Source organism: Mustelus asterias, chromosome 15 (genome assembly GCF_964213995.1).
Source record: "Mustelus asterias chromosome 15, sMusAst1.hap1.1, whole genome shotgun sequence".
Lineage (NCBI taxonomy): Eukaryota > Metazoa > Chordata > Chondrichthyes > Carcharhiniformes > Triakidae > Mustelus > Mustelus asterias.
The window spans coordinates 65,194,673-65,219,049 of record NC_135815.1 but is presented as its reverse complement, the minus strand read 5'-3'; the positions used below and the strand labels follow the sequence as shown (position 1 = coordinate 65,219,049).

Sequence of the window (24,377 nt, the reverse complement as noted above, 5' to 3'; positions counted from 1 at the left end):
AAACACTTCAGCAGTCACGGGCATTCAGCCTCTGATCTTTGGGTAAGCGTTCTCCAAGGCGGCCTTCACATGACAACACAGAATCGCTGAGCAGAAACTGATAGCCAAGTTCCGCATAGATGAGGACGGTCTCAACCGGGATCTTGGGTTCATGTCACACTATCTGCAACCCCCACGGCTTACCTGGGCTTGCAAAATCTCACTAACTATACTGGCTGGAGACAATACACATCTCTTTAACCTGTGCTTAACCCTCTCTCCACTCACATTGTCTGTACCTTTAAGACTTGATTACCTGTAAAGACTCGCATTCCAAACATTATTTTGTAAATTGAGTTTGTGTCTTTATATGCTCTGTTTGTGAACAGAACCCCCACTCACCTGATGAAGGAGCAGCGCTCTGAAAGCTTGTGGTTTGTGCTACCAAATAAACCTATGGTACTTTAACCTGGTGTTGTGAGACTTCTTACTATGCTTAGCCCAGTCCAACGCCGGCATCTTCACATCATCAGCTAATTAAGGCAAGTATCCCATATGCCTTCTCAACCACCTTATCTACCTGTCCTGCTACCTTCAGGGATCTTTGGACATGCACCCCAAGGTCCCTCTGATCCTCTGTACTTCCTAGCATCCTACCATTCATTGTATGCTCCTTTGCCTTGTTAGTCGTCTCAAAAGGCATCACCTTAAATTTCATTTGCCACTGTTCTGCCCATCTGACTAGCTCATCTATATCATCCTGTAAACTAAGGCTTTCCTCCTCGCTATTTACCACACCACCAATTTTTGTGTCATCTGCAAGCTTACGGATCATATGCCTCACATTCATGCCTAGGTCATTAATGTATATGACAAACAGCAAAGGATCCAGCACCGATCCCTGCGGTATCCCACTGGACACAAGCTTCCAGAGACAAAAACAACCTTGGACCATTATTCTCTGCCTCCTGCCACTAAGCCAGTTTTGGATCTAATTTGCTAAATTGCCTGGATCTCATGAGCTCTTACCTTCTTGATCAGTTTCCCATGCGGGGCCTTGTCAAAAGCCTTATTGAAGTCCATGTAGACTACATCAGCTGCACTGCCGTAATCTACATTCCTAGTTACCTCCTCGAAAAATTCAATCAAATTTGTTAGACATGATATCCCCCTGACAAAGTCATGCTGACTATCCTTGATTAATCCTTATGTCTCTAAGTGGAGATTAATTTTGTCCCTTAGAATTTTTTTCCAATAATTTCCCTACCACTGATGTTAGACTCACTGGCCTGTAATTACATGATTTTCCCTTCTTCCCTTCTTGAATAATGGTACCACATTAGCTGTTCTCCAGTCCTCTGGCACCTCTCCTGTGATGTGGAGATGCCGGCGTTGGACTGGGGTAAACACCAGGTTAAAATCCAACAGGTTTATTTGATAGCAAATGCCATTAGCTTTCGGAGCGCTGCTCCTTCGTCAGATGGAGTGGAAATCTGCTCTCAAACAGGGCACAGAGATACAAAATCAGGTTACAGAATACTGATTAGAATGCGAATCTCTACAGCCAACCAGGTCTTAAAGATACAGACAATGTGGGTGGAGGGAGCATTAAGCACAGGTTAAAGAGATGTGTATTGTCTCCAGACAGGACAGCCAGTCTGGAGACAATACACTTGGATAATCAAGTCTTAAAGGTACAGACAATGTGAGTGGAGAGAGGGCCAAGCACAAGTTAAAGAGGTGCGTATTGTCTCCAGCCAGGACAGTTAGTGAGATTTTGCAAGCCCAGGCAAGTTGTGGGGGTTACAGATAGCGTGACATGAACCCAAGATCCCGGTTGAGGCCCTCCTCATGTGTGCGGAACTTGGCTATCAGTTTCTGCTCAGCAATTCTGAGTTGTCATGAAGGCCGCCTTGGAGATTGCTTACCCGAAGATCAGAGGCTGAATGCCCATGACTGCTGAAGTGATCCCCGACTGGAAGAGAACACTCCTGCCTGGTGATTGTCGAGCGGTATTCATTCATCTGTTGTCGTAGCATCTGCATGGTCTCCCCAATGTACCATGCCTCAGGACATCCTTTCCTGCAGCGTATCTTAGAACATAGAACATAGAAAAACTACAGCACAAATAGGCCGTTCGGCCCACAAGTTGTGCCGAACACATCCCTACCTTCTAGACCTACCTATAACCCTCCATCCTATTAAGCTCCATGTACTCATCTAGGAGTCTCTTAACAGACCCTATTGAGTTCGCCTCCACCACCACTGACGGCAGCCGATTCCACTCGCCCACCACCCTCTGTGTGAAAAACTTACCCCTAACATCTCCCCTGTACCTACCCCCCAGCACCTTAAACCTGTGTCCTCTCGTAGCAGACATTTCCACCCTGGGAAAAAGCCTCTGAGAGTCCACCCGATCTATGCCTCTCAACATCTTATACACCTTATTTGCAGCTGCCAAATAAACCTGTTGGACTGTAACCTGGTGTTGTGAGACTTCTTACTGTGCTTACCCCAGTCCAACGCCGGCATCTCCACATCATATCTCTTGATGTCCAGGGTTCTCTGGACAAGTTGCTCCCACCCTTTACTTTTACGGAAACATGTTGGCATTGTACTCTAGTTAATTTTTCAATGACTCAAGGAACAAAGAAAATTACAGCACAGGAACAGGCCCTTCGGCACTCCAAGCCTGCACCGACCATGCTGCCCGACTTAACTAAAACCACCTACCCTCCCGGGGACCATATCCCTCTATTCCCATCCCATTCATGTACTTGTCAAGATGCCCCTTAAAAGTCACTACCGTATCCACTTCCACTATCTCCCTCAGCAACGGGTTCCAGGCACCCACTACTCGCTGTGTAAAAAATTTGCCTCGTACATCTCCTTTAAACCTTGCCCCTCGCACCTTAAACCTATGCCCCCTAGTAATTGACTTTTCCACCCTGGGAAAAAGACTCCTACTGCTCTGATGTGGATCTTTTTACAAGTCTTTGACCAGGTTCTGTCTTATCCTATTAAATTCAGCCTTTGCCCAGTTTGGAACCTTTATTTCTGGTCCATCTTTGTCCTTTGCCATAACTACCTTAAATCTTACCGAGCTATGGTCACTATCACTGAAATGCTCCCCCACTGACACCTCTCACACCTGCCTGGCTACATTCCCTAAAATTAGGTCAAGTAACATTCCCCTCTCTTGGGGAATTTTCGACGTGCTGGCTCAAAAAGCTCACTTGAATGCACTTTAAGAATTCCGCCCCCCTCTCAGCCTTTCACATTTTGCCTGTCCCAATTAATATTGGGGAAGTTGAAATCCAATACTATTATTACCTATTATTTTTACACTTCTCTGAGATTTGTCCACATATCTGCTCTACTACCTTCCCATGACCGTTTGGGAAGGTGTGGAACAGGGAAAATTTTACTGAGACACTTCATTTGGAGGTTTTTAGCAAGGAGAGTTTCTGTTCACCACCAGTGAGAATAGGTAAATGCAACTGAACAATTTCACAATAAATCAGTGGGTCCAGCAACAAGAATGGTGAAGTGGAAATGACTTAAAAAAGAAATTAGATGGACTCTTGAAGGAAATAAACTTGCAGAGCTATGGGGATCGAATTATTGCTTTACATAGAGCCGGCATAATGGCCAAATGGCCTTCTTGCCACAAATGACTGACTATTTTAACATAGACCCAATTTTCCTCAAAAACTGAGCTAATCTACCTTCTGTATTTTAAAAAATGAAGCTAATTACCGCAAGTAACTTCCTGAAAGATGGTCTCAAGTATGCATTAAGGTTCTACTTTATGGGCATGTGTGTTACCCATTTTTTAATACAAAATTTTTTCCATTCTCAAAAATTACTCATACTTTTGAATTGTAGTTTTTGTTGTTGGGTAGGCAAATTTCTACAGAAAAGTCACCAAAAACAGCAAGTGAGATAAATTGTTTATATCGCTTTGGATAAGGCATAAATATTTTTCTGTTTATTTTCAGCTTCATTTATTCATTTATGTTTTAGCATATTTAGAATTGCATATAATTAACAAAAATTATTTTGTCATTCTTAGTAATCTACAAAACCAGCTTGCTCCACCTTCAGCCCAGACAAATGACAATTTACTTACCAGAAGTACGGAAGCTCACAATGGACTTCATCAATATGTCTATATTCAATCCCAGTGTTTTCAGTGAAGATGAGGACGATCTTGCGGGTGAGTCTTATCTATATTTATATAGATATATTTAAACTAAGATTAGGCTCAACCTGTTTTATTCCTTGATTGCATAGATTGAATCCTGAATTGAGCTTCTTAGTGTACAGGCAATTGTACACATCCTCCTGCTCTCCATACAAATACAGCTTAGATCATTTAATGTTCATTATACCTGCAGAATTTCTCAAAATATTTCCAATAACACTAGGCACATATAAAGACAGATATGTCTTTAAACTTGCCCCAAGCTAAGGGCAAGTTTTTGTTTTAGCAGCATTCACTTTTATTATGGCAATGGGTCACAGATTCACAGATCCTTACAGTGCAGAAGGAGCCATTCGACCCATTGGGCAGAATTTTACAACTTCTTTACGCCCATTTTGCAGTAGGAAAATGTCATAAAAATCAGGCGTAAAGCGGCTAGCGCGAATGGCACCCATTTCCATGCCTGTCGCGATTTTAAGACACCCAGATTTCCAGCGCAGTCAGCCTCTCGCCAGAAATGGGTGAGAGGCTGATTGATTTTTTTAACATTTTAAATGTTGAATTTCATGTATTTAGCGAGCCCGGCACTCAATCATCTGGACTTGTTTGCCTTTATGGCTTCATGGCCCTTATGAGAGGTTCTCTCATAAGGAAGGAAAACACCTGCTCTCCATGAATGGGGAGCAGTCGTGTTGGCCTTGCCGGTGGAATTGGAGGCCATTGAGTGCAAGGCAGGGGTGCCCCTTGGACAGTGCCAGATTGGCAGTGCCAACCTGGCACCAGGGCAATGCCAGCCTGGTACCAGGACAATGTCCATCAGGTACCTGGGCAATGCCCACTGGGCAGTGCCAGGGGTCGGGCCTGTTGGGACAGTGCCAGGATGTGGGGCCAATGGGGTATGCCATGCGGGGCCAGGGACAGAACCCACAAGGCTGTGTCCTCAGCCCCCTTATACACTATGACTGTGTGGCCAAATTCCCCTCCAACTCGATTTATAAGTTTGTTGATGACACCACCATAGTGGATTGGATCTCATACAATGACGAAGCAGAGTTCAGGAATGAGATAAAGAATCTGGTGAACTGGTGGGATGACAATAATCTCTCACTCAATGTCAACAAAATGAAGGAGATTGTCATCAACTTCAGGAAATGTAACGGAGAACATGCCCCTGTCTACATCAATGGGGATGAGGTAGAAATGGTCGAGAGCTTCAAGTTTTTAGGTGTCCAGATCACCAACAACCTGCCCTGGTCCCCTCCATGCCGACACTATAGTTAGCAAAGCCCACCAACGCCTTTATTTTCTCAGAAGACTAAGGAAATTTGGCATGTCAGCTATGATTCTCACCAACTTTTACAGATGCACCATAGAAAGCGTTCTTTCTGGTTGTATCACAGCTTGGTATGGCTCCTGCTCTGCCCAAGAGCGCAAGAAACTGCAAAAGATCGTGAATGTAACCTAATTCATCACACAAACCAGCCTCCCATCCATTGACTCAGTCTACACTTCCTGCTGCCTCAGAAAGCAGCCAGCATAATTAAGGAACCCAATGCACCCTGGACATTCTCTCTTCCATCTTCTTCCGTCAGGAAAAAGATATAAAAGTCTGAGGTCACATACCAACCAACTGAAGAACAGCTTCTTCCCTGCTGCCATCAGACTTTTGAATGGACCTACCTCGTACCAAGTTGACCTTTCTCTACATCCTAGCTATGACTGTAACACTACATACTGCACTCTCTCCTTTCCTTCTCTATGAATGGTATGCTTTGTCTGTATAGTGCAGAAGAAACAATACTTCTCACTGTATACTAATACATATGACAAATCAAAATCAGTGTGGGGTTGGGGAATGTGGGGGCGGGCCAAATGAGGGGAGGGGACCTGCTGTCACTCTGCCTGTGATCGATGAGGGAAGGAGGGACTCTGGGCGGCAGGGTCTGCATCTCAGGCTGCGGGGTGGGGAGGGGGGGGGTGGAGGTGGGGAGCTAATTGAGGCTGTCTGCAGTAACAAGGGCCTGACAGCTCTCTGTCTGTCAGACCCCTGCTAATGTGCATGTGCAGCATGAGAGGTCTGCATATGCGCAATACCTCCCTCTACAGGCTGTCTGGCAAGTTAAGCCCCACCCACAGCCTCGGTGGCTAGAAACTGACTAGCCCATCTTTTCAGAGACAGAATGCATAAGGTTGGGCGTGAAAACTCACCGGAAAAAAGGATCTGGAACTCTTCCATTTTCAGACTAGCTGGACACAGAGACCCAGCCAGCAATTGCTCTTTGCCACAGCTCGCAGCTCTAGAGAGAGAGAGAGAGACCGCAACTGCTCTCTGACGCAGCAACTGTTTCTGCCACAGCTAATAGCTATTTGCTCAAAGCCTCATCTGAATAGAAAAGGTACCAAAAGAAAGCCTCATCTCGATAGTGAAGGCAGAAGGAAGACAGAAGATTCTAATGGGATGCTGTTTAGATAAATACAATTTCCCACTTATTAACAAAAAAATACTTTTCTTAGTCACTCTCAAAATACAGCCAGATTTTATCTTCAAAGAACAGTTGCTGGCTGGCTCTCTGGAGCTGGGAGCTGGCTATTATACCCCTGATGACATACCAACATCCCCACAGCAGGATTGGTTCTGGGGTCCAATAGGCTGCTGTTAGTTAAGTGCCTAATTTAAACTGATTGGGCAAAATTCAAAAACAGCCTGTTGTCTTGGCAACTGCCTGGCCTCTCGCGCTACAATGTTTCAGTCTGTGTACTGCATGCACCTGCATCTCTTTTAAAAGTTAAAGTTACAGTTTATTTATTAGTCGCAAGTAGGCTTACATTAACACTGCAATGAAGTTACTGTGAAAATCCCCTAGTCACCACACTCCGGCGCCTGTTCGGGTACACTGAGGGAGAATTTAGCATGGCCAATGCACCCAATCAGCACATCTTTCGGACTGTGGGAGAAAACCGGAGCACCCAGAAGAAACCCACACAAACACGGGGAGAAGGTGCAGACTCCACACAGACAGTTACCCAAGTCGGGAATCGAACTTGGGTCCCTGGTACTGTGAGGCAGCAGTGCTAACTACTGTGCCACCGTGCTGCCCACCTCTAAGTACAGCAAAAAAAAACACCTTTCTTTAACAGAACCATGAAATGCTTTCAGAAGATTCTGGAAGATAAACATGGTTGTATTTTGAGAGTGACAAAAGAAAGTTTTTTTTGCACCCGTGGTTCCTATCTTAAAGCCGGATGGCTCAGTGCGCCTTTGCAGCGATTTCAAACAGATGATAAATCGTTACTCTCAGCTAGACAAATAGCCAATTCCCTGGATTGAGAACCTGTACGCAAAGTTGGCAGGAGGACTCCTATTCACAAAACTGGACGTGAGCCACGCATACCTGCAACTACGGCTGGACAAGGATTCGTAAAAATTCGCCACAGTAAATACGCTGGAAGGCCTCTTCCAGAATAAAAGATTGCCTTTCGGGGTTTCATCATCTTGTGCCATATTCCAAAGGACCATGGAGAGCATCCTACAGGGGTTACCACAGGTTGCAATTTACCTAGACGATGTCCTCATTACGGGTAAAACAAGAGCGGAACATCTGCAGAACCTGGAGGAAGTTCTCAAGAGATTTGCAGCAGCGGGAGTGCGTTTGAAAGGGGAGAAATGCGTCTTTTTAGCACAACAAGGAACCTATCTCGGGTACAAAGTGGATAAATCGGACCTACATCCTCTGGCAGATCAGGTGCAAGCAATAAAAGACAATAAAAGGCTCCCACAACCATCCAGGAGCTACGGTCATTTTTAGGACTGGTAACATACTACAGGAAATTCATACAGAATAGGGCCTCCATTCTGGATCCCCTCCACCAGTTGCTAAAAAAGGGACAAACTTGGGAATGGTCGGCTCATCAGGACAGGGCCTTCAAGAAAATTAAACAACAACTCTGATCCGAAAATGTATTGGTACATTATGACCCCAAGAAGGAATTGGTACTCACCTGTAACGTGTCCCCATATGGAATTGGCGCAGTCCTGGCACACAGCTGGCAGAACGGCCAAGAGCGGCCAATAGTGTATGCCTCCGGGACTCTGGCAATGGCAGAGCAAAGATATGCCCAGATTGAAAAGGAAGGGCAGTCGAGTACAGAACCGGACCGGTATCCTACTGAGTAGGCGTAGGCGAGGCAGTGGTAAGGAAACACCTGGACTAGATCCAGGCCTCAAGCCCTCCACCCGTTCCGGAGCCGAGTCCATCCTGCAGCCCTAGGGACGAGCAGAGTCCCCCTCGACAAGCTAGTACCGCCTCCCCTGCACCCTTGATGGGGACCTCAAGGTCCGAAATGGACACGGGACGAAGCTGCAGCGATTCCTCTACCACCTGAAGTGGACGAGGAACCAGACCTCCTGCGTTCGCTGCAGAAAAGACGGGCGCCCAACCATTACACACCGCTGACATCAGAGGGTGAGTTTTAGGATCCTGACCCGGCGCTGAAGCGGAGGAAAAGATCCCTGAGGGAAGCAAACCGAGGGGAGTCCTCGGACTTTGCGGGGGAGGAATGTGATGACTTCAGCCAGGCTAATGAGGTTGGCTTGCTAGAGTATGAACTACTTGATGAGTCTTTTGGTTGGTATCAAAAGACATACTTGATGAGTCTTAATTGATGGTTAAATCAAAGAGTCTCATGCTCCCCATTTAAAGCAGGTGTGTCCGACTCCCAGCCTGCATTCAGCAGGGAGCAACTGGAGAGTTGGCTGTGTACAGATGTATGGTGTAAATAAAGTAACTTGGTGACGGGACTTTTGCCTCTGTGGAGTTATTACAAACGCGCTGCCTGGGGAGGTGGTGGGAGCAGGTACAGTAGTGGCATTTGAGGGGCAATTAGACAAATATATGAATAGGATGGGAATGGAAGTATACAGACTCTGTAAGTGCGTACGGTTTTAGTTTAGGTAGGCATCATGATCGGCGCAGGCTTGGAGGGCCAAAGGGCCTGTTCCTGTGCTGTACTTTTCTTTGTTCTTTGTACTTCTCTTTGAGTGGTTAGGTGTTAGGTCTCTGAGAGGGGATCAACCTCCCCTTTGTAACAGATTGGGGGCTCGTGTCCTGGATTTGAACCATCTGAGATCTTTAAATGAACATTAAGTGAGAAGTGGAAGATCTGTTAACCGACAACAAGCCGGTTAAATCAAAAGTGGGGAAACGGCTCTTAACATTGCTAAAGAGGTTCTGGGGGCTGAAGATGCTTCCCAAATTTGCCAAGAAAGTTTAGAAAGACAGAAAAATATAACACTTGTAGAATTGGCAAATAGGCTAAAATTGGGTTTAACCAGGGATTATTGGAAAGCTGTAATTGTAACGGAGATAGCCAAGCATTTCTATATATATATTAGAAAAATAGTCAAGTGCAGTGGAGTTAGAAAAAATTATATTACAAACGAGACCATTGGAATTAGAAAGTGAACCTAAAAGGTTGGAGTGAGAAAAAAAGAGAGTTGGAAAAGATAAAGTTGGAATTGGAAGCAAAAATACTTCAAATTACAGAAGTAAAAGTACAAGATGGAAGTGATGGTAAGCAAGCTCAGCATAGCCAACCACCTGGTAGGGATATATACAAATATGTCCAAACATTACCAAAAATTGATGAAAAAACACAAAAACCTTTTCCATTTTCTTTGAGAAATAGGCTACACAGATGAAATGACCAGAGGAGCCATGGGTAATGTTAATTCAAACCAAGTTGGTAGGCAGGGCTACTGAGGTGTTTGCAGCGCTGTCAGAGGAGGTGTCAGAAAGGTATGAAGAATTAAAGAAAGTTGAAAGTTGTTTTGAGTGTTTTCGAATTGGCACCAGAAGCATATAGATAACGGTTCAGAAATGTAAGAAAGGAACCAGGTCAGACTTGTATCAAGTTTGAAAGAATTAAACAGAGCAATTTCGATAGATGGGTGAGAGCATTAAAGACATATGAGGCTATTAGAGATATTCTGCTGGAGGAGTGATAAGAACTCATAGAACCATAGAACATTACAGCACAGAAACAGGCCTTTTGGCCCTTCTTGTCGGTGCCGAACCATTTTTCTGCCTAGTCCCACTGACCTGCACCTGGACCATATCCCTCCACACCCCTCTCATCCGTGTACCTGTCCAAGTTTTTCTTAAATGTTAAAAGTGAGCCCGCATTCACCACTTCATCTGGCAGCTCATTCCACACTCCCACCACTCTCTGTGTGAAGAAGCCCCCCCTAATATTCCCTTTAAACTTTTCCCCCTTCACCCTTAACCCATGTCCTCTAGTTTCACTTATCCTCATAAGGCATGCTCCCCAACCCAGGTAACATCCTTGTAAATCTCCTCTGCACCCTACCTATGGCTTCCACATCCTTCCTGTAATGAGGCGACCAGAACTGAGCACAGTACTCCAAGTGTGGTCTGACCAGGGTCTTATATAGCTGCAACATTATCTCACAACTCCTAAACTCAATTCCTCGATTGATGAAGGCCAGTACACCATACGCCTTCTTAACCACAGCCTCAACCTGCACAGCTGCTTTGAGCGTCCTATGAACTCGGAGCCCAAGATCCTTCTGATCTTCCATTCTGCCAAGAGTCCTACCATTAATGTTATATTCCGCCATCCTATTTGACCTGCCAAAATGAACCACCTCACACTTATCTGAGTTGAACTCCATCTGCCACTTCTCTGCCCAGTCTTGCATCCTATCAATGTCTCGCTGCAACTTCTGACATCCCTCCACACTATCCACAACACCTCCAACCTTTGTGTCATCAGCAAACTTACCAACCCATCCCTCCACTTCCTCATCCAGGTCATTTATAAAAATCACAAAGAGTAAGGGTCCCAGAACAGATCCCTGGGGCACTCCACTGGTGACCGACTCCATGCAGAATATGACCCATCTATAACCACTCTTTGCCTTCTGTGGGCAAGCCAGTTCTGGATCCACAAAGCAATGTCCCCTTGGATCCCATGTCCCCTCATTTTCTCAATAAGCCTTGCATGGGGCACCTTATCAAATGCCTTGCTGAAGTCCATATATACTACATCTACTACTCTTCCTTCCTCATGGAGTTCCTAATGAACTTCCTAATGGAGTTACAACAGAAAGATGAGACAATAAAGGATTTATACCAGAAAAGCCTATACAGAAAAGGAATCATAGTCTATTCCAAATTGCTATTACGTTAAGGATAAAATCTTAAGGCAGAAATGGAGACCTTGGCAGGTTAGTGCAAATGAGAAATGGGCGAAAGTCCACCAGATTGTGTTGTCAGTAGAAAACAGACAGGTAGTATTGCAGGTAGCACATAAATTACCAGTAGTTGGTCATCTAGGAGTGAGGAAGACTCAGGCTAAAATGCTCCAGGCATTTTTATTGGCCTGGATTACATAAAGATGTTGAATTTTGCCATACCTGTCATACATATCGGATGGTAGGAAAATCACAACTAGTGATAAAACCAGTGCCCTTGATGCCAATTTCCGCATTTGAAGAACCTATTACATGGGTTATAATTGATTGTGTAGGACCCCTCCCTAAAACCAAAAGTGGGAAACTGCATTTGCCAACTGTAATGGATGTGCCCACTGGGTTTCCAGAGGCAATTCCTTTACAGTATATCAAGGCAAAAAAAATTGTGGAGGAGTTGCTTGATTTCTTTATCTGGTATGGATTACCCAGGGAGATTCAATCAGACTAAGGGCCCAATTTTAGAAACATAGAAACATAGAAAAACTACAGCACAATACAGGCCCTTCAGCCCACAAAGTTGTGCCGAACATATCCCCACCTTAGCGATTACTAGGCTTACCTATAACCCTCTATCTTACTAAGCTCCATGTACTTATCTAAAAGTTTCTTAAAAGACCCTATCGAATCCGCCTCCACCACCGTTGCTGGCAGCCCATTCCACGTACCCACCACACTCTGAGTGAAAAACTTGCCCCTGACATTTCCTCTGTACCTACTCCCCAGCACCTTAAACCTGTGTCCTCTTGTGGCAACCATTTCAGCCCTGGGAAAAAGCCTCTGACTATCCACTCGATCAATACCTCTCAACATCTTATACACCTCTATCAGGTCACCCCTCATCCTTCGTCTCTCCAAGGAGAAAAGGCCGAGCTCACTCAACTTATCCTCATAAGGCATGCTCCCCAACCCAGGCAATATCCTTGTAAATCTCCTCTGCACCCTACCTATGGCTTCCACATCCTTCCTGTAATGAGGCGACCAGAACTGAGCACAGTACTCCAAGTGTGGTCTGACCAGGGTCTTATGTAGCTGCAACATTATCTCACAGCTCCTAAACTCAATTCCTCGATTGATGAAGGCCAGTACACCATACGCCTTCTTAACCACAGCCTCAACCTGCACAGCTGCTTTGAGCGTCCTATGAACTCGGAGCCCAAGATCCTTCTGATCTTCCATTCTGCCAAGAGTCCTACCATTAATGTTATATTCCGCCATCCTATTTGACCTGCCAAAATGAACCACCTCACACTTATCTGAGTCGAACTCTATCTGCCACTTCTCCGCCCAGTCTTGCATCCTATCAATGTCTCGCTGCAACTTCTGACATCCCTCCACACTATCCACAACACCTCCAACCTTTGTGTCATCAGCAAACTTACCAACCCATCCCTCCACTTCCTCATCCAGGTCATTTATAAAAATCACAAAGAGTAAGGGTCCCAGAACAGATCCCTGGGGCACTCCACTGGTGACCGACCTCCATGCAGAATATGACCCATCTATAACCACTCTTTGCCTTCTGTGGGCAAGCCAGTTCTGGATCCACAAAGCAATGTCCCCTTGGATCCCATGCCCCATCACTTTCTCAATAAGTCTTGCATGGGGCACCTTATCAAATGCCTTGCTGAAGTCCATATATACTACATCTACTGCTCTTCCTTCATCAATGTGTTTATTCACATCCTCAAAAAATTCAATCAGGCTCGTAAGGCATGATCTGCCTTTGACAAAGCCATGCTGACTATTCTTAATCATATTATACCTCTCCAAATATTCGTAAATCCTGCCTCTCAGGATCTTCTCCATCAACTTACCAACCACTGAGGTTAGACTCACTGGTCTATAATTTCCAGGGCTATCTCTACTCCCTTTCTTGAATAAAGGAACAACATCCGCAATCCTCCGGAATCTCTCCCGTCTCCATTGATGATGCAAAGATCATCGCCAGAGGCTCAGCAATCTCCTCCCTCGCCTCCCACAGTAGCCTGGGGTATATCTCATCTGGTCCCAGCGACTTATCTAACTTGATGCTTTTCAAAAGCATGCTCTTTCTTAATATCTACATGCTCAAGCTTTTCAGTCCGCTGCAAGTCTGCACTACAACCACCAAGATCCTTTTCCATAGCGAATACTGAAGTAAAGTATTCATTAAGTACCTCTGCTATTTCTTCCGGTTCCATACAAACTTTCCCACCGTCACACTTGATAGGTCCTATTCTTTCACGTCTTATCCTCTTGCTCTTCACATACTTGTAGAATGCCTTGGGGTTTTCCTTAATCCTGCCTGCCAAGGCCTTCTCATGACCCCTTCTGGCTCTCCTAATTTCCTTCTTAAGATCCTTCCTATTAGCGGTGTACTCTTCAAGATCTCTAACATTACCTAGCTCCCTGAACCTTTTGTAAGCTTTTCTTTTCTTCTTGACTAGATTCATTACAGCCTTTGTACACCACAGTTCCTGTAACCTACCATAACTTCCCTGTCTCATTGGAACATTGCTATGCAGAACTCCAGACAAATATTCCCTGAAAATTTGCCATATTTCTTCCGTACATTTCCCTGAGAAAACCTCTTTCCAATTTAAGCCTCCAATTTCCTGCCCATCTACACCCCTTACTCATAATTCCCCTTACTCCAATTAAACACTTTTCTAAGTTGTCTGATCCTATCTCCAATGCTATTGTAAAGGAGATAGAATTATGATCGCTATCTCCAAAATGCTCTCTCACTGAGAGATCTGACACCTGCCCAGGTTCATTTCCCAATACCAAATCAAGTACAGCCTCTCCTTTTGTAGGCTTATCTACATACTGTGTCAAGAAACCCTCCTGAACACACCTAACAAACTCCTCCCCATCTACACCCCTTACTCTAGGGAGATTCCAATCAATATTTGGGAAATTAAAATCTCCCATCACGACAACTCTGTTATTATTACACCTTTCCAGGATCTGTTTCCCTATCTGCTCCTCAACATCCCTGTTACTATTGGGTGGCTTATAGAAAACACCCAGTAAAGTTATTTTGACCTCTTCCTGTTCCTAACCTCCACCCACAGAGACTCTGTAGACAATCCCTCCATGGTGTCCATCTTTTCTGCAGCCATGACACTATCTCTGATCAACAGTGCCACTCCCCCACCTCTTTTGCCTCCCTCCCTGTCATAAGAACAAAGTGGAGAAACCGGCGTTGGACTGGGGTAAACACAGTAAGAAGTTTAACAACACCAGGTTAAAGTCCAACAGGTTTATTTGGTAGCAAAAGCCACACAAGCTTTCGGAGCTCTAAGCCCCTTCTTCAGGTGAGTGGGAATTCTGTTCACAAACAGAGCATATAAAGACACAAACTCCAAGGCGGCCTTCGCGACACACAACAGCGCAAAGTCGCTGAGCAGAAACCGATAGCCAAGTTCCGCACACACGAGGACGGCCTCAACGTTGAGGCCTATCTATACCCTTCATAATTTTGTACACCTCTATTAGGTCTCCCCTCACTCTCCGTCTTTCCTGGGAGAACAAGCCCAATTTACCCAATCTCTCCTCATAGCTAAGACCCTCCATACCAGGCAACATCCTGGTAAACCTTCTCTGCACTCTCTCTAAAGCCTCCACGTCCTTCTGGTAGTGCGGCGACCAGAACTGGACGCAGTACTCCAAATGTGGCCTAACCAGCGTTCTATACAGCTGCAACATCAGACTCCAACTTTTATACTCTATACCCCGTCCTATAAAGACAAGCATACCATATGCCTTCTTCACCACCTTCTCCACCTGTGCTGCCACCTTCAAGGATTTGTGGACTTGCACAACTAGGTCCCTCTGTGTTTCTATACTCTTCATGGCTCTGCCATTTATTGTATAACTCCCCCCTACATTCGTTCTTCCAAAATGCATCACTTCACATTTATCTGGATTAAATTCCATCTGCCATTTCTCCGCCCAATTTTCCAGTCTATCTATATCCTGCTGTATTGTCCGTCAATGTTCATCGTTATCCGCAAGGCCAGCCATCTTCGTGTCATCCGCAAACTTGCTGATAACACCAGTTACACCTTCGTCCAAATCATTTATATATATCACAAATAGCAGAGGTCCCAGTACAGAGCCCTGCGGAACACCACTGGTTACAGACCTCCAGCCGGAAAAAGACCCTTCGACTGTTATCCTCTGTCTCCTGTGGCCATGATGTGGAGATGCCGGCGTTGGACTGGGGTAAACACAGTAAGAAGTTTAACAACACCACTCACCTGAAGAAGGGGCTTGGAGCTCCGAAAGCTTGTGTGGCTTTTGCTACCAAATAAACCTGTTGGACTTTAACCTGGTGTTGTTAAACTTCTTCCTGTGGCCAAGCCAGTTTTCTACCCATCTAGCCACCTCTCCCTTGAATCCCATGAGCCTTAACCTTCTTAACCAACCTGCCATGAGGGACTTTGTCAAATGCCTTACTGAATCCACGGCCCTTCCTTCGTCAACCGTTTTTGTCACTTCCTGTCCCTTCTGAAACATCTGAAACCCGGCACTTGAAGTAACCTGTCCTGTCCCTGAGTCATCCAAATCTCTGTAATGGCCACCACATCATATTTCCAAGTAGTGATCCATGCTCTAAAAGCTCATCCACTTTGTTCACAACACTCCTTGCATTAAAATAGACACATCTCAAACCTTCAGTCTGAGCGCTCCCCTTCTCTATCACCTGCCTATTCTCCCTCTCACACTGTCGGCAAGCTTTCTTTATTTGTGAGCTCACCTCCTCTCTCCCAGTCACTTCAATTTGATTCTCACCCCCCAACCATTCTCGTTTAAACTCTCCCCAGTTGCCTTAGCAAACCTCCCCGCCAGGATATTGGTCCCCCTGGGATTCAAGTGCAACCCGTCCTTATTGTACAGGTCACACCTGCCCCAAAAATGTTACTGGCAAATTATTTAAGGAGGTCATGGATAGTTTAGGCATCAGACACTTTACATGGAGTGCGTGCCATCCTGAATCCCAGGGTGCATTGGAAAGGTGGCATCAAACCCAAAAGACCATTTTGATGGGCTTATTGCTAGGATTACCCAACTGATTGGGATAAGAGTTTATATTATTTGCTATTGGAGATGCTCCAAATGAATCGACTCTATTTGCTCCATTTGAATTGATATTCGGACAAGAAGTAAGAAGACCTTTAAAATTAATTAAGAAAAAGTTGGTAGGTCCAAAGTCAGAGATCTCACAGTTGGATTATGTATCTGAGGTGAGAGAAAGATTAAACAGAGTGGGTGAATTAGCTAGACAACATTTGAAGGTGGCACAGCACCTAATGAAGGAGATAAGAAATCTAAAATTCATACGTTTGTCCGTGGGGATAAAGTATTGGTGCTATTACCGGTGGTTGGAGATCCCTTCAAAGCAAGGTTTACTTGCCCCTATCAGATTGAGAAGAAGTTAAGTCACATGAATTATCTGGTAAAGATGCCAGATAGAGAAAATTTGTGTAGGGTATGTTATGTGAACATGTTAAAACAGTACTATGACAGGGAAAGGGAACCAGAGAACCAGGTATTAGTTACTGCCACTCAGAGTGCGGAATCAAATCCAGATGTTTTGGATTTTGATGTGCCTCAGAATAAATTGAATAATGAAGAAGTCCATAAGGAATGGAATAGGATAGTGAGCTATCTGTCCCAAGAACAGAGAACTGAATTGAAAGACTTGTTACAGTGCTATGAGGACCTATGTAGAAATAGAATGGGGAGGACTAATGCCATTGTACATGAGGGTAACGTAGGGAATGCTGTTCCGATAAAACAACACCCCTATCAACTTAATCCTCCCAAAACAGCACAGATTCAGAAGGAAGTGGAAGTGATGCTACAAGAAGACATCATAGAGTCAAGTCAAAGCTAGTGGAGTTCACCGATCATGTTGGTCTCCAAACCTGATTGTACTCAACGATTCTGCAGAAGATGATCAGAATACCATGATTATCGGAAGGTCAACGCTGTGACTAAATCCAATTCATACCCAATTCAAAGGCTGGAGGATTGTGTGGAAATAGTCGGGCAAGCTACTTACATCACAAAGTTGGACTTACTTCGCGGTTACTGGCAAGCACCTTTGTCAGAGAGAGCCAAAGAAGTTTCTGCCTTTGTAACCCCAAATGGGCTATATCAATTTAAAATTGTGCGCTTTGAGATGAAAAACGCACCAGCTGCTTTTCAAAGACTTGACAGGATTGACTAATTGTGCTGTCTACATAGAAGGCTTAGTGATCTTTAGTCATTCATGGAAAGATCACATGGAGCATTTGGCAGAGCTCTTCGAGAGACTACGGAAGGCAAAGTTGGTCATAAACTTGGCCAAAACAGAATTTGCAAAAGCGGAAGTGACATCGAATACGGACGGATGACACAGAGAAACGTGAAGACGAAGGCCATCAAGGAATTTCCAAGACCATCATCGAAGAAGGAAGTGCTACAATTTTTAGGATTGAGCAGATTCTTCAAAAAATTTGTACCAAACTTTAGTAGTGTAGTTGCACCGTTGACAGGCTTGTTAAAAAGCAACATGAAATTTTGGTGGACAGAACAATGCAGGAGGCATTTGAGAATTTGAAAGCAGTGTTAACCACCGCATCTGTTTTAGCCGCACCAAACTTTTTGAAACCCTTTAAAGTCGCCATTGACGCCAGCGATGTAGGGGTTGGAGCTGTGTTTTTTCAGGAAGATGATTGTGGAATTGAAAAGCCAATCGGTTATTTTTCGAAAAACCCAATTCCACCAGACAAAATATTCCACAATTGAAAATTGAGTTATTGAGTTTAGTAATGACCTTACAACATTTTAATGTTTATGTTACAAACAACGCATCAGAGACGATTGTGTATACTGATCAAAATCCTTTGACATTTCTGGAAAGATTTAAGGACAAGGACACCAGATTATTTAATTGGAGTTTTATGTTACATTTAATTTACAGATTGTACATGTTGCGGGTCGTGAAAATGTTATTGCGGATGCTTTATTGCGAGTTTAAAAGAAAGAAAGTAAAGCCATGATGATGGTTCATTTTGTTTCTTAAGAGGGAGGTGTTGCGTAGTTGAGTAGAATGTTAGAATTTGGTGTTTGTAAGATTATTAAAAATTGTAAAATGCTAAGAGGAGAAAGCATTGCATAGTTCTGTTAAGAAAAATGTTTTTGCTGTGCTTAGAGAGTTAAAAGAGATACAGGTGCATGCAATACACAGACTGAAATATTGTATCGAGGGGCCAGGCAGTAGTGTTGCCAAGATAACAGGTTGCTTTTTTTGAATTTTGCTGAATCAGTTTAAATTAGGCACTTGGCTAACAAGATTTAAATTTGATGCTTTGGCAACCTGAGAACCAATCCTATTGTGGGGATATTGGTATGTATCAGGGGTATAAGAGCCAGCCGGCAACTGATCATGCCACAGCTCACAGCTTTAGAGAGAGAGAGAGACAGCAACTGCTCTCTGACATAGCAACTGTCTCTGCCACAGCTAATAGCTTTTAGCTCAAAGCCTCATCTGAATAGAAAAAGTACCAAAAGAAAGGCTCATCTTGATAGTGAAGGCAGAAGAAAGAAGACAGAAGATTCCAGGAGATGAAACCTGGTTGTTTTCTGAGAGTGACAAAAATAACATTCTATTTTCTTTGTTAATAAGTGGAATTATATTTAAACTGCATCCCATTAGAATAGTGTTTTATTTGGTTAGTTAATAGTTTAGTTAACCTGTTCACTGTTGGTTAGATAAACAAAGTGTTATTTTGTTGATTTTACAGAGTCTCAGGTAGTTATTTTGATTTAACCACTAAAATTTGCTGAAAAGCAGATTGTACTATTTCTTACACACTTTTAATAGATTATAAAGTGAGGTGTGATTTGGTGTTAGCTCTCAGAGAGTGGATCACCCTCCCCTTTATAACACCTGAAGTTATTGATCATCCCTCTTACATTCAAGTCTCAATCATTTACATAAACCACAAACAGCAAGAGCTCCCACACTGATCCCTGCAGGACCCAATTGGACACAGGCTTCAACCATCACTGTTTGCATCCTGCCAATCAGCCAATTCCGGATCCAATTTGTCAAATTTCCTTGGATCCCATGGTGTCAGTCTCCCATGTGGGTCCTTGTCAAAAGTCTTCTTGAAGTCTAAGAAGACTACGTCAAATACATTAATCTCATCTACACACCTGGTCACTTCTTCGAAAAATTCAGTCAAGTTGGTCAGTGATGAGCTCCCCTTAACAAAACCTGCTGACTGTTCTTAATTAATCCCTGCCTTTTCAAATGCAGATTAATTCTGTTTCTCAGAATGTTTTCCAATAGTTTCCCTGCTACTAAGGTTGGACTGACAGGTCTATAGTTTCCTGGTTTATCCCTTTCTCCCTTTTTAAATAATGGAACCACGTTGGCTGTTCTCCACTTCTCCGGCACCTCTCTGGTAGAAAATTATTGCCAGCGCCCCTGCTTTTTCCTCCCTTGCCTCACTCAACAGCGTGGGATACATTTCATCCAGCCTTGGAGATTTATCTACTTTGAAGTGTTTCAGTCCACTCAGAACCTCTTCTTTGTCTATGTTAATTTGTTTAGTAGTATCACAACCCTCCCTGATTTCTATACCCACATCGTCTCTCTCACTAGTGAACACTGACATAAAGTATTCATTTAGAACCTTATCTAGATCCTGCGACTCCACGCACATATCACCACTGTGCTCCTTTATGAGCCCTACTCTTTCTCTATTTATTTTTTACCCTTAATATACTTGTAAAGCAACTTAGAATTTTCCTTTATTCTACTTGCCAGTATCCTTTCATGTCCCTTTTTTGCTCTCCTAATTTCCTTCTTTTGTTCCCTCTTGCACATTCTATACTCCTCTAGGGTTCCTGCTGTTTTGAGCCCTTTCCCCTTTATCCAATGCTATATATCCCTCAATTTCCAGGATTTGATGGTCCCACCCTTTCTCTTTATTGGAACACGTTGGCTCTATGTTCCCCTTATTTCCTTCTTGAATAATCTTAAACTTTTATCTTTCTCTATGTGCTAGTTGAAATACTAATGCATTTAAAATAATTTAACACTTCTGCTGAAAAAGCAGAGGAGTTTTAGATGAAAGTTTTAAGCATGTGTAGCCACTGTTTCGTCACATATTAATCTGAAAATGTCTACTCCCATTCCACTCTGGCCAAATCATATCTGATTTTATTAAAATCAGCCTTCCCCCAGTTTAGAACTTTGATTTCTGGCTGATTTATAAGAATTCCATTCCCTCTAAACCTTTCACACTATAACTACCCCAGTTGATGTTGGGGAAGTTGAAATCCCCACTATCACTATCCTATTACTTGTCCTCTTCTTTGAAATTTGCCTACATATCTGTTCTTCTATTTCCCTCAGACTGTTAGAGGGTCTATAGAGCACTTCCAGAGATGTGATTGCTCCTTTGTGCTTTTACACATAAAACTTCATTAGAAGAAAATTCTAAAATGCTGTCCCTCCTTACTCTTGCAATTGACTCCCTGATCAAAATTACAAAACCCCCTCCTCTTTTATCTTCTACCCTGTCTCGCCTGAAGATCCTATATCCTGGAATATTGAGCTGCCAATTCTGTCCCTCTCACAATCATGTCTCAGAGGCAGCAATGGCATCATATCCCCATGTTTAACAACACATTTGCCTTGTTCGTCAGACTCCTTGCATTAAAATAAATACCACCCAATCTTGCTAAAGTCCCTTGTGCCTTAACTGGCCTATGTCTTCCTGACTCATTTGGTGTCTCTTCTAATTTTGGCTGTTCATCTTCCTGCTGCTGATCCTTCTTTCAGGATCCCATCCCCCCTGCCTAGTTGGTTTAAATCCTCTCCAAAAGCACTAGCAAACCTCCCTGCAAGTACGCCGGTCCCATTTCAGTTAATGTGCAACCCATCCATCTTGTATAGATCTCATCATTCCCAAACATGGTCCCAATGTTCCAAAAATCTAAAGCCCTTCCCCCTGCACCATCTCTCCAGCCACGCATTCATCTGAACTAACTTTCTATTGCTAAACTCACTAGCAAGTGGCACCAGGAGTAATCCAGAGATTATTACCTTCAGAGTCCTGTTTTTAATTAAATTCATAGCTGCATAAATTCTGCTCCAGGACCTCATCCTTTTTCTATCGCTATCGTCGGTACCAATATGTACCATGATTTCTGTCTGATTGCCCTCCCCCTTCAGAATGCCTGGCAACCATTCAACATCCCTAACCCTGGCACTAGGGAGGCAACATACGATGGTGGAGTCCCTTTTGCAGCCACAGAAACGCTTGTCTGTTCCCCTTACAATTGAATCCGATTCCACAATAGCCCTACTTTTTTCCTCCTCCCCTCTTGTGCAGCAGACCCACCCATGGTGCCATGAAGTTGGCTGTCACTGCTTTCCCCTGTACAATCATCTCCCACAACAGTATCCAAAACGGTATATCTGTTAGAAAGGGACTCCTGCACTACCTGCCTTCCTCTACTCTGCCTGATGGTCACCCATGCCCTTTCTGCCTGCTCAGTGTTCATCAGCGGTGTGATCACCTCACTAAACATGCTATCCCCGACTTGCTCACCTTCGCAGATGCTCCACAGTTAACTCACCTTCGGCTTTAGACTCCTTTTATCTCATATTTTGAATCTGCTCTTGATGTACTCCTGAGAGAGAACAGCTTATCATTATTTGTCCTGCCCATACCCCTTAGGATTTTCAATACCGCTATCAAGTTTCCACTCAGTCATCTTTTCTTCAAGGCAAACAGACCCAACCTCTCCAATCTATCCTCATAACTACAGTTGTTTAGCCCTGGAATCATTCTTGTGAATCTCCTCTGTACTCTCTCCAATGCCTTCACATCCTTCCTCAAGAATGGCACCCAGATCTGGACGCAGTATCTCAGATGAGGCCTAACTAGTGTTTGATACAAGTTCAACATGACCTCCTTACTTTTGTGCTGAACGCCCCTAATAATAAAACCGAGGATACCATTTGCTTTATTAACTGCTCTCTCAAAATGCCTTGCCACATTCAATGACTTACGTACATATACACCAAGGTCCCTTTCTTCTTGCACCTCTTCTAAAATTTCTCCCTTTTGTTTTATACTGTCTCTCCACATTCTTCTTGCCAAAATGAAACATTTCACACTTCTCTGCATTGAACTTCATCTGCCACTTTTCTGCCCAATCCACCAATATATATGTCCTCTTGAAGTTCAAGCCTATCCTCATCACATTTGACAACACTTCCAAACAAAGAACAAAGAAAAGTACAGCATAGGAACAGGCCCTTCAGCCCTCTAAGCTTGTGCCGATCATGATGCCCTAACTAAACAAAAAAGACCTGCCCTTACTTGGTCCGTATTGCTCTATTCCCTCCCTATTCATGTGCCCATCCAGATGCCTCTTAAATGTTGCTAATGTGCATGCTTCTACCACCTCCTCTAGCAGTGCGTTCCAGGCATCCACCACTTTCTGCATGAAAAACGTCCCCTGTACTTCTCCCTTAAACTTTCTCCCTCTCACCTTGAAACTGTGCCCCCTTGTAATTGGCACAGGCTTTTCCCTGCAGCCCTTTTTAAACAAAGGCACAACATTTGCCGCTCTCCAATCTTCAGGCACCTCACCCGTGACTATCGATGATTCAAATATCTCTGCTAGGGGACCCGCAATTTCCTCCCTAGCCTCCCACAATGTCCTGGAATACACTTCATCAGGTCCCAGGGATTTATCTACCTTGATGCGCTTTAAGACTTCCAGCACCTCCTTCTCTGTAATATGTACATTCCTCAAGACATCACTATTTATTTACTCAAGTTCCCTAACATCCATGCTTTTCTCAACAGTAAGTACCGTTGAGAAATAATCATTTAGGATCTCACCCATCTCTTGTGGATCTGCACATAGATGACCTTGTTGATCCTTAAGAGGCTCTACTCTCTCCCTTCTTACTCTTTTGCCCTTTATGTATTTGTAGAAGTTCTTTGGATTCTCCTTTGCCTTATCTGCCAAAACAATTTTGTGTCCCCTTTTTGCCCTCCTGATTTCTCTCTTAACTCTACTCCTACACCCACTATACTTTTCAAGGGAATCACTTGATCCCAGCTGCCTATGCATGTCATGTGCCTCCTCCTTTTTCTTGACCAGGGTCTCAATATCCCGAGTCATCCAGGATTCCCTACTTCTGCCAGCCTTGTCCTTCATTCTAAGAGGAATGTGTTTACCCTGAACCCTGGTTAACACACTTTTGAAAGCGTGCCACTTACCAGACGTCCCTTTGCCTTCCCACAGACACCCCCAATTAACTTTTGAAAGTTCCTGCCTGATATCATCAAAATTGGCCTTGTCCCAACTTAGAATTTTAACTTTTGGGCCTGACCTATCATTCTCCATAGCTATCTTAAAACTAATAGAATTTTGGTCACTGGTCCCAAAGTGATCCCTCACTGACACTTCTGTCACCTGCCCTTCCTTATTTCCCAAGAGGAGATCAAATTTTGCCCCCTCTCTAGTCGGGCCATCCACATACTGAATGAGAAATTCCTCCTGAATACATTCAACAAATTTCTCTCCATCCAACCCTCTAATACTATGGCTGTCCCAGTCAATTTGGAAAAGTTAAAATCTCCGACTATTACCATTCTGTTTTTCTTGGAGCTATCTGTAATCTCTTTACATATTTGCTCCTCAATTACCCGCCGACTATTTGGGGGCCTTATAGTGCAACCCTATCAAAGTGATTTCCCCCTTCTTATTTCTACCCATATAGACTCAGTGGCCGAACCCTCGAACATATCCCCTCTCAGTACTGCTGTGATGTTTTCCTGAATCAAAAGTGCAACTCCCCCTCTCCTCTTACCTCCTGTTCTATCTTTCGTATAGCATCTGTACCCT

The 24,377-nt window shown here is 43.9% G+C and overlaps 1 protein-coding gene across 3 annotated transcripts in view; it reads left to right on the top strand.

The window, feature by feature from the left end:
* The window catches only part of tulp4a (TUB like protein 4a), a 469,011-nt gene that overhangs the window by 376,555 nt on the left and 68,079 nt on the right, over nucleotides 1–24,377 (top strand). For all 3 annotated transcript variants that reach the window (XR_013499659.1, XM_078229991.1, XM_078229993.1), the window contains exon 12: nucleotides 4,055–4,198. Coding sequence is in view for 2 of the 3 variants with exons in the window: in XM_078229991.1 (XP_078086117.1) it covers nucleotides 4,055–4,198 (144 nt within the window). In the remaining variant the exon portion in view is untranslated. The remainder of the gene's footprint in view (nucleotides 1–4,054; nucleotides 4,199–24,377) is intronic.